The sequence below is a fragment of the Aspergillus saccharolyticus genome (assembly GCF_003184585.1).
Source record: "Aspergillus saccharolyticus JOP 1030-1 unplaced genomic scaffold BP01scaffold_58, whole genome shotgun sequence".
Lineage (NCBI taxonomy): Eukaryota > Fungi > Ascomycota > Eurotiomycetes > Eurotiales > Aspergillaceae > Aspergillus > Aspergillus saccharolyticus.
This window is the reverse complement of record NW_020290668.1, coordinates 125,442-136,491: the sequence shown is the minus strand read 5'-3', so window position 1 is coordinate 136,491 and position 11,050 is coordinate 125,442. Positions and strand designations below refer to the sequence as shown.

Here is an 11,050-nt window from a genome sequence, read left to right as displayed (position 1 = left end):
AGACACTGTACCAGCGCTCTCTTCCCAAGAAAGTAGTCAAAACTATAAGGAAAGCTATCTTAATCAACTATTCGATTTCTCTTAGATAAGAGATTTACTCCTCTTTAATCTTCCCACATCCAATAATCGGACACGGACATATTGCATAAAGATAGTAATAAGTTAAGTACTTTGATTACAAGCAGTAACCTGGTGATAGAAGATGGACTATAAAAGTTCTAAAACTGCTACAACAGGGCACACAATCCAACGGCCTTAATTATATATCAATATGAAAGTATATATTGATAGTTCCATGCAGCAGTATAGAATCTCGTAATTTCTTTCATCATCAATTCACGGATTACCACAGATTCTAGGGATAACATAGCTGTTTGTCACGACAGGTATAAAGACAATATAAGAAGACAAAGGAACCCTCGCGCCTAATGCAGCTTGAGACATGGGCGAATCACAAGTAGATATACTGGAAAGTTGGGAAAACCGTGTCTCGGCTCGTATTTCTTTTGAGTATTAAAAAGAGTATACTGATAGATTATAGGCTAGTGTGTAAGACTGGAATTAGCATTACATACACGGTCTAGCTATTTTTCTATTCCGTTCCAAAACTAGATTAGCGTGGTTTCAGGTTAGGGCCCCAGAAACAATCAAAGAGTGGAAGCGATGACACCAGTTTCCGGAAGGACTGTATATTCCGGGCAGATCCTATCACAATTGGATACCAAAGTATCGCGGAGAACTGTGGTGTTGTGGCAGCTGTTATTGTGTGCCGAGCGGGAACTAATCCCGGCCCGATGGCGATCCCGCCCACAGGGGTTACCGAACCCCATCCCACAAACTCGCAGGGAACACTAAATATTTTTAGTCAATATAACTTTCATCCCAAGATCAGAGTAACAAGAAAACACCACAGACAAGATACTAATACAGAGGAGAATAAGCTAATTATCAACTCTGAATTCGTAGTTTGCGGAGAATATAATAGATAAGTAATAAACTAGAATATCCAGCAGTTCTTTACTAGCTTCAACAAGATACTTAAGTATTAAATAGAGATAATTAAATTAGTAAGAGTAGAAGTATAAGTTCTAAAAGCAGAACAATAGCTTCTCTATATTCAAAATAAGAAGCTGCGAGAAGAAATTTAAACCCTCTAGGCTAGACTAGAGGCGCAACCAGTAAATACCCCCTTAAACAGATTATAGGCGGAAGTAGCCGCGGACTACCTACTACCAGACCCTAAGAAGACAGTCCTGCGCCCCAGAAAAAAAACCCAACTATATCTAAATTAGTACTATACTAACCCTAGACTAGAATATTGATAATAACTGATTCTCAAGAGCCCTGCCAACAGAGGTAGTAAATATCCATATTTATACTACCCTTCTAGATACAGAGACTACCAAAGAGATCTAAGTTACTGGGATCAGTACCACCAAAACCAGTTATATTATCTAATTCCGGGATGCGCAGTCCGCAGAGGCCGCTCAGAATAATACTAAGTAGCTAGAGGATCTAGAAAATAATACTAAAGTAATTAAACCTCGGTTTAGGATTATAGTCTACTGGGTTCTGACTAAGAACTTCAACCTGGACATTGAAAAGAAACAAGAGATTAGAAAATCACAACTAAGAATAATCTTAAGAATAAGAAGATCCAGATCAAGAATATTATATAGCTAAAGAAGAAAGATAGACTACTAGATAAATCAGTATTTATAGAAATCTGGCTGGATATACCTAAGGCCACTGAATAGATTATTAATAATAGACTACTGGTGGGACAGAGATTTATTAGAAGTATAGAAGTCTACTAGGTAGAAAGAAAGTAGTACTACCACTGCTAGCAATTCAGCCACCTAGTATAGTCATGTAAGGAATAGGTCAAATACAGATACTGTATAGGCTAATATGATCAGTGATACTACTTCTCTGGTATAAGACCATAATGCTTAGATTGTAATAGAGAACACCCGACAGGTGACTGAATGTACTAGGTAGTCTTAACCTCCAGGCTTTCTTAATAACAGCAAACCTCTATATCTTACAGCTGAATATGATGAAATCCAGGGTAGGAATAGAGGCCCTTATCAAAGACTATACTACTTAAAATCTAGATATACTTCTGATTCAGGAACTACTAAAAACAGCATACAATACCCATGTCAATCATAGTATATAGAGACTCTATCAGCCCACGTCTACTGGTAAACCAGATACTAAGATAAAACAACTATACAGCCTTATTTATATTAACTAAAGAATTTCTATATCCTCTTATCGCCAGGTCCACTGCAACCACTGAAATATAGTAGCTGTTAAAATATAGATATCTAAACTACAGTACTTGGTGTTTTTAATCTATATTCTACTGATTAAGATATATAAGATCTTCGAAGCTAGTAGCACCTCTCAAGTCCTAACAGAAATCCAATAGACTATTCAATAAAATAGTGAATCAGGCGATCGCACTACTAAACTAATTCTAGTAGAAGACTTTAATCACTACTACCTAGTATAGAGCCACTACAAAATATACTATTACTTTGTAGTATACGCGGATAAATTAATTAACTTTTTCTACTATCTAGAGTTACAGTGGTGCCTGGGTCCAGACAAAATAGTATTTTAGTCTCTTAGTAAATCTAGTACAACTTCAGTACTGGACCTTATACTTACTAATAATATGATACGGCTGGTTAAGTACTACTTGTACTATAAAAATTATAGATTAGACTATTAAGTAATATACTCAGAGTAGAGTCTTTATCTAGAGTAGGTAAAGAAGCCTAAATTAAAATAAGTATACAACTGTGTAGACTGGTCTCGAGTGGGGTAAAATATACTAAGAGAGATAGACTAGTACCCAAGGATCCAGACTAACAGAGACTTAGACTATATAGTAGAAAGGCTGATCTAAACCATAACAGCAGCTCTAAACCAACATATACCAGTACAGGCACTATATTCATATTCAAAATACTGGTTTACTCCTATACTTATGATACAGCAAGTAGAAGCCAACTAAGCCAGAAGAAAGTAGTAAAGTAGATATACTATATTCAGAGCTGACTACCCAAACACAAAGTCTATGTTCGAGACAATGCAGGCGAAAAGAAGATAGTAGACACGAGCTGTGGAAAAAGCAAAGATAAGCTATTAGAAAGAGTTTCTTGATAAAGTAGAGGAGGCTAGCTGTGGAAGACAGCTACCTATATGCGCCCGCGGGATGCCTATATAAGCATACCAGCCATCTAAGCAGGAGCTGAGGAGATAACAGACAACTAATATAAGATAGAGGTATTTCTTAAAATCTTCTTTTTAAGAATAGCTAAACTAGAAATCAAAGAGGTCAACCCAGCCGAAGAACTACTATAAAAGATAATTACTAAGAAAGAGGTCTTCCAGTCTCTCTAGACAATAAAGAAGACTATAGCCCTGGGCCGAGACAGAATCTCTATACTAGTCTAGAAGAGTCTATAGATATTCCTAAAGAATATAATCACCGCTATCTTTACAAGATTGGTGGATCTGGGATACTACCTGAAAGAATAGAAATAGATGTGGATTATTGTCCTCCGCAAGCCTAGTAAGCCAGATTACTCTGTGCTAGGAGTATATCACCTGATCTCCCTGCTTAATACACTGGGAAAGTTGCTAGAAGCTGTTATGGCCCGAAGACTCTTATACTAGGTAGAGAAATACAAGCTGCTCCCGGATACTTAATTTAGAGGCAGGCCGGGACGCAATACTAAGTAGGCCCTGCTGGTACTGGCTAACACAGTTAACTAAGTATAGATACAATCTAGAGTAGTAATACTAATTATATTTAATCTAAAAGGCGTCTTTAATAGGGTTAGTAAGACTACCCTTGATATGCATCTACAGGCGAAAGGGATACTATTAAAGACTCGACAGTAGATCTTTAGCTTTATAGTAAGCCGAACAGCCAGCATAATACTAGATAATTTTGAATTAGATAATACCCCTATAGAAAATATAGAGCTAGCTCAGGGTTCTCCACTCTCACCTATCCTGTCTGGATTCTATAATTCAGACCTGGTTAATCAGCCGGTCGACAGTAATAGCGGGGCATTAGTATTTATTAATAATTATTTCTAGTGGCGGACTAGTACCTTAATAGAGAATAATATTAAGAGAATTTAGAAAAAAGATATTCCCTGGATTAAATAGTAGGCGCGGAGAACAGGTATATTATTTATAGTAGAGAAAACTGAGCTGATCCACCTTATATAGCACAAATCAGCCCGTGGCAAGGGCGAGATTACTATAAATAGGAAAGTAATTAAACCAGCAGATACAGCCAGACTCCTGGGGGTTATCTTTGATACAGAGATGCGATGGAAAGAACATGTATAATATATAGTTAAATAGGCAACTAAAAGGATTATTACTCTGAGTAGGCTTTAATACCTTCAACCAGAGTAAATATACCAGCTCTACTAAGCGTGCGTCACACCCACTATAGACTATGTATTAACCGTGTAGTATGATCTGCTATATAATAAAACACACCTACAGCTCTTCGAGATACTATAGTGAATAGTACTTATTTATATTCTCTCTGTCTTCTGAACAGTCTCTACCAATGTTCTAGAAGTTAAATCTCATATACTGCCTACTTATCTATACCTGAAGCTGCAAGTACAGATCACAGCAGCCCGGTTCAGCACCCTACCGGACGATCATCCAGTGCGAGGAATCATAAAATGAGCCATAGAATATAGTATATATATTTATAATATGGCACGTTATCTACTAGCAGAGATAATATAAATAATAGACTTGAGGCGCCTGCAGGCTCTTAAGACTATTAACCCAAGACTACTAGTACTATAGTAGAAGTAACTCTTTGTTGAGATTGATATTAAGTCCAACTAGAAGAAAGCGCAGGCCAGAGTACTAGTAAAATAAAAATTAGTAATCAGTATTACAGTCTTCTCAAATGCCTTAGAAAAGCAGAATCAACTAGGTATAGTAGTAGTAGCTCTAGACTATAATCTATAGGTTCTAAAATCTCGACAAATCAGCATTAGCTTAATAGAGTACTGGTCAGTCTATACAGCCAAGCTTATAGTAATCTACTATACTATTAGACTAGTTTTCCAACTAGTACAGAGAAACCAAGGGGACTCTATAATAAATTAATAACTAGTAATAATCCTCAGTGATAGTATATCTATCCTGCAGGTAATCAGAAACTTATAGAACAAATTAGACTAGTATATTATCGAGGCTATTCACTACTCAGCTGGTGAGCTGAAAGCCTGAGGTATTCTATTACAACTGTAATAGGTGCCAGGCTACTGCGGGGACCCTGGAAATGAGATAGCCGACCGGCTAGCCAAGAATATAGTAAATATAGAAAAGAAGTACTTCTTTAAACATCTTCTCTCACAGGAGAAAGAATATATACATAGAAGAATCTACCAAGAGTAGAAATAAGAATAGAGAATCTTAAAAAATAGAGAATACCTATACTGTATTAACCAAGGTCTACTATTCAGTAAGTCTTATCGTCTATATAACTTGCTTCCTCGGAATTAAGTATATCTACTTATACAGCTCTGTACAGGCCATTCATGACTGGCAATATATAGTAAACAATATAGATTCCGGGCAGACAAGCAGTGCGAGTGTGGAGCCACTAAAACAGTAGTATATATACTTATTGACTACCCGCGGCTTAGTACTATATATTAAATACTATAGTAGAAGATTAAAGAAGCCTTAAATAATATATTAGATATACTAGAAGAAGCAGATTAAGATAGGGAATATAGACTACAAGATATCCTGTCGGACAGTAGCATCCTTAGGGCGGTTCTGGACTTCGCGGAGGTATTATAGAGATTTCGAAGTTGCGCGCCATGAGGGCGGTAGAATATAACCCCAGGCACCAGCCTACATAGGCCTTGACGAGGCTCCAAGTTCGTCAGAAAAGTAATAGTTCACGTTCAAAGATATACATAGAGAGTATAGATAGTGGATCCTGCATGTAGCCTTAGGCGAGGGGTCAGCGTATGAATCATCATCATCATCGACTGTATATTCCACTGTCTCTCAGCCTATGGCCTGGAATATGGTTATCGAGACGCTCGAGAAATAAAACCCTCGGCTTTTTCCCTGTGCCACCCAAGCGCACTTGCCCATATTAGGTCTTGGTTTCGTGTTATATTATACTGATTATCATAAAGCATCCGCTATTCGACTTCTTGTAATGACCGTATTCTTTTTGCCAAGAATACCCGCTATTATTCAGTCTCTGATGTCTACGGAACGACCAATCGTGGTAGTCAAACGATTCTCTCCTCAATCAATATTGCACCCCTGGAGGACACTTGATGGCTTCACTAGGCTCTAGACCTTGATTGGTCCTGGGATCGGCCTCCGTGCCGTCGGACAGCTCACCAAGATGCGGTTTGAGGAAGAGGAGACGGGGAGCAGGGTCGCTGCCAATGCTGTTAACCCCAGATAGAGCACCCTCCCAGAACGTGGCGAAGGCAGCAATCTCGGCCGCCCTGTCAAGTCCATTAACGATCCGGCGGGCATTGATGTAATCCTGTATAGGCCCCTTCTTTAGCTGCTCTGCCTAAATGGAAGTTTAGCTGATTGTACCTTGTGATCAAAATCTGTAATGTAATCGCCGAGCTTCTTGCCGGTGAAGCTACCCTTGGACATCCCATGCACGATAACAACAAGAGATACATCAGGTCTGAGAGCAATCTCAGGGTGGGTGACCATGTCCAGACTAAGCAACTTGCTATACTTATCATAGTTTTCTATGCAAAGAGTTAGCATTGTAAGTCATGACCTGCCAAAGGATGCCAACCCACCCTTGTGGGTAATCTGCACATAGCCGCGGCCATAATAGGGAGCGTAAGGTTTATTCTTCCCTCCAATCTCTTCGATAGGGCTGAATTTAGATTCCCACTCAGCCGTTGCTAGAATATAGGCGATCTGGAATTTGTTGATCCCCCAGGCAAGGCCTGCATGCATGCCCAGGACATCTTGGTTTCCAGAGGCAAACTGAATGATGGAGATTATGGTATCGAGCTGGGGTTCAGTAAAGCGTTTATCTGGAAGTCGAGGGCGTCATCATCTAGACTGCATATAGGTCGGCCGCGAAGATTATAACTCACAAGCCATGGCACCCGTTTCGTCGCGAGTTTGGATAATTTGGAGGCAAATGAATAGAATGATACAGGGTCAGTAGGGTGAATATAACCAACACTTTCATTGCACCTGCTCAACTATTTATGCACCGTATAGATACAAATGGGTCTGTTATATGTACTCGGCTTCCATCATCATCTCTCGTCATCGATTCTGAATAGGTTAAAGAAAGTGAGGTCAGACATCAGCAGTCACACCTGTTAAATCACTCAGAATTGACTTTAGTATTCTGATGACAAGATAATAACTGGTACCTGTTCTAGGCGCTTTATGTCATGTTGAAAGCGTGGGAGACCATTTATCGAATGAGGCTAGATTGTCAGAAGTCTGCATAAACCAGAGCCAATAACTAGCATAAGTAACCAAAGATGGAAAGAAGTAATCTTAATTCAACAATAATGTAGCGCGAACCCAGGTTAGATTTGCGGTTTGAATGAAGTCAACTGATCACTCAGCCCACACCATTCCGCAAACACTAAATAGAGCCGGGTCAGACCCTTTTTTTGGGTTGTAGGCCTCTTCGCACGAAACTCTAATTTCGCGTCATGATGACATTCTTATTTTGGTCTCATAATGGGGTACTCATGGGTTCACCGGGGCCCCAGCCAAAAGATAGAACTCGATACAGTCGAACAGTTGTTCACAGGACCTTATTAGTTGTTGCCCGGTTTCCACCCAGCAGTGTTATAGTAGGTTAAGCCATCGCCGAGCAAACCAAGGATGAAATATGTTCTTAAATTCCGTCGATCTGCAGCCTCTAATTATAGTGTATCCAACAATTTCACCAGCGTCTTGTATTGAGGGACATCGGACTTAGGCAGCTGCATAAGGCATTTATCTAGTAAACGCATAACTTCGTACGGTACCTTACGCGTTTCATGTTTTGTAAATTATGAAAGCTACTGCCGCCCTCATTTAAATGGGGTGGGTTCAATATAATATTCAAACTAACTTCTTGGCAGTGGGGCTGGAAAACAATTATCAAGTGGCTATAGGTCAGACCGATTTCGAGAATCACTGTATTAAAACGCTTTAATTTTCATAAAGACTTTCGAACTCAAAGAGCTCCAACTGAACCTTGGCACTGTGAAGGTTCTCCTTAAGTTCCTCAACAATCTTTTTTCTTATCATAGCAATGACATCCGTGTTGTAGTCCAGAGCTGTTCTCATGATTACTGACCTTGCTGTTGCAAGGACAAAGACACTATAATCATTACTATTATCTTACTGTGGGGAGATATAATCTCTAATAATCTATTCTAAACCAGCCCCGCTCTTATACTCTATATCCAGCCACTTTTAAATTTAATGAACATGGTTGTCCCTAAGACCATGAAGAAAGTTGTATCTTTGAATCACCCAAGTACGAGGATGCAGAACAACCAGGGTCTAGTATTATCTAATATAAATAGGTATAAGAATAATATTAATATCTAATAGTATCTACAAGCCCTTCTAACTAACTCCCGAATAGTCTTATTCCAGGTTGAGGGTGAAGAAGAAAGAATCAAGAATATAATAAGTAATATACCCAGTCAAATTTGTATAATCTTTGAGCAAAGACAAGTATACATAGATAATATTATTATTAAGCTATTATCCTGGCTTACAGGTACGCAAATCCTCATTAGATATCTGGTAACAGGGCGAGACTCCTTTGTTGACAGGCTTATCTAGTAAAGTTAGTATCTACACTGGTTCCTAATTAGATAGACTAACTATCAGTATATATTATTAAATTAACAGAGTCTTTAATATTTACTAGTAGTCTCATCACAGCTCGGTGATTACCTAGAGATAGTTAGTATTATTCAAAAGACTTTAAGAACTCTCACCTTGCGGTTTAATACACATATTCTTAGACCTTATCTTAGATAATCCTTTCTAAAGTCTTCTTCTAGGCCTCTAGAATAAAGTTATTATCTTTCCTTACTATTTATTATAATTACTGTAAGCTATAGTAATAGAACTGCTTATACTTATCTAATTATTACTAAACTTCTCTTCTTTCTGAATTCTAATATCTAGATTACTCAGCTTCTCATCTAGACCGGCTTGTTAGGAGTTTACTGATTCTAGAGTATTAATTTTATTCTTATTATTATTCAAATCAGGCATCTCAGTATCTAAATAAAAATTAGAAATATCTGAAGTCTATGCTATATTAGGGTTTGTCTTTATCTTAAGGCACCGAGTGATTGGTAAGTATACTAGTATCAAAGGGTTTCGAAGATAATACAGCGTCGATGCCAGATGAAAGAGGATTACTATTTTTTTAAATCCCTGGACTAGAATAAGTAGAAAGGGTCTGGGGCTTAACTATTAGGGGACTATTAAGAGCTGGAGCATCTCAAGACTTAGGTATCACGGATCGATGCAGTAATACATTACTAGATATAGGACAGCAACTCATAAGTATAGCTCTAAATTTATATAATTTCTCAATAAGTAGTATAAAATCCGATTGTAAAGTAGTATATTTATATTATATTTAGATAATCACGTCATCATAGGTTATAATATTAATAGAAGTATTTCCTTGATCATCTCTCCAGGGAATCTGTTCTGACGGATGCTCGGTTGTGCGGATCAATACTAGATACTGGGATGCCAAAGCAGACAGTGTACTACAGTAGCTATAATTTTTATTTGCTATCTTTCTGTATAATACTTAATGAAGTCTAAAGTTGCGCACCTGAATTTTTTTATAGTAACTAGAATATAGATGCCATTCTTCTGCATAGTTGTATCTTATAAAGTGTCGCTGGCGAACCACTGATCTTAGTAGATAGGAGCAAAAGGAACATTGATTCCTACTAAACTTCATTGTGAACATGCAGCAGTTGGTGAGTGAATCAGAAGAACTACCAGAGCTAGACAAGGTAAAAGAGCCAGAAAAGCCAGAAGAGCCAGATAAGTCAGGAAAGCCACTTCAGCCAGGTGAGCCAGATAAGCCATGTCAGCCAGGTGAGCCAGGTAGGCCACGTCAGCCAGGCGAAGCCAGATAAGCCATGTTAGCCAGGTGAGCCATGTCAGCCAGGTGAGCCAGGTAGGCCACGTCAGCCAGGCGAAGCCAGATAAGCCAGGTGAGCCAGGTGAGCCAGATACGCCATGTTAGCCAGGTGAGCCATGTCAGCTTAAATAAAGCAACGGTCGGGTTTACTGGCTTAGTATTGTTTCATGCTAGGATTGCTGAAACAATTAAAGAGTATAGGTGGTGACACCAGTATCCGGAAGGCCGGTATACAATGCCCTCACTATTGTATCTATCCATAACATAAGTCGGGATTATAACTTTATATTCAGTACGAATGTATAATAATATTGCTAATTCTGAATCATAATAATGACCATCTTAATAAACTTTCCAACCAAGCTTCTATATTATAATTAACAAATCTCAGCTTCTAATAAGTAGACTAGATGTATAAAATAAAAACTTACCCTAATATAGAAATGCGCAAGATGATAGATTGATGAAATTCAAATCATATTAACTTTCTTATTATCTCTGTCATCCCCACTAATCCCCCATAGGCTTAAGTAATTCTTCTTAGATTCTTTAAGATAAGTATTAACCTGGATAAGATACTCCTCAATCTTATAGAATAAAAAATAGATCTGCTCTTGAAATTGTTATAAGACATATTTAGATTCTTTATTCTATATAAGTTCTACTTTAAGATAGCTGATCTTATAGAATAAGTCCTTAATCTATTTATCTTTACTCTAGTATAGGGACTTTAACTATTATAGTCGTGATAAAAGTCGCTTGATATTAGATATTATACCTCCAAAGTAGAATACTTAGTAATCTAAGGGCCTGATCTCCTCTCTAATAGAATATAATAAA

The 11,050-nt window shown here is 38.0% G+C and overlaps 3 protein-coding genes across 3 annotated transcripts; all 3 read right to left on the bottom strand.

The window, feature by feature from the left end:
* Positions 1-6,134: 6,134 nt before the first annotated feature.
* On the bottom strand, positions 6,135-7,225 carry BP01DRAFT_360925 (uncharacterized protein). Its single transcript, XM_025576017.1, has 3 exons — positions 6,858-7,225; positions 6,640-6,803; positions 6,135-6,583 (listed from the first exon to the last, which is right to left on the bottom strand). Exons 1-3 carry the CDS (start codon positions 7,018-7,020, stop codon positions 6,338-6,340), a joined length of 573 nt encoding a protein of 190 aa, XP_025426863.1. The 5' UTR covers positions 7,021-7,225; the 3' UTR covers positions 6,135-6,337.
* A 1,004-nt stretch (positions 7,226-8,229) lies between these two features.
* Positions 8,230-9,051, bottom strand: BP01DRAFT_369563 (uncharacterized protein; the record flags this gene model as incomplete). The annotated part of the gene is made up of 5 exons (XM_025576558.1): positions 8,230-8,381; positions 8,557-8,596; positions 8,808-8,870; positions 8,960-8,988; positions 9,033-9,051. The coding sequence occupies 5 exons, from the start codon at positions 9,049-9,051 to the stop codon at positions 8,230-8,232; spliced, it is 303 nt and encodes a 100-aa protein (XP_025426862.1).
* A 1,629-nt stretch (positions 9,052-10,680) lies between these two features.
* BP01DRAFT_307227 (uncharacterized protein) lies at positions 10,681-10,833 on the bottom strand (the record flags this gene model as incomplete). Its single annotated transcript, XM_025572277.1, has 1 exon — positions 10,681-10,833. A coding segment is annotated over one exon (153 nt), but the record flags the coding sequence as incomplete, so codon positions are not given.
* Between the last annotated feature and the right edge of the window lie 217 nt (positions 10,834-11,050).

What these genes read in the sequence shown, in the direction of transcription:
- BP01DRAFT_360925 (XM_025576017.1), bottom strand. Translation starts at nt 7,020, where the DNA reads ATGCATGCAGGCCTTGCCTGGGGGATCAACAAATTCCAGATCGCCTAT. An exon ending in TGTGCAGATTACCCACAAGG is followed by an intron (nt 6,804 to 6,857) that starts GTGGGTTGGCAT and finishes CTCTTTGCATAG; the next exon opens with AAAACTATGATAAGTATAGC. An exon ending in TTACAGATTTTGATCACAAG is followed by an intron (nt 6,584 to 6,639) that starts GTACAATCAGCT and finishes GGGCCTATACAG; the next exon opens with GATTACATCAATGCCCGCCG.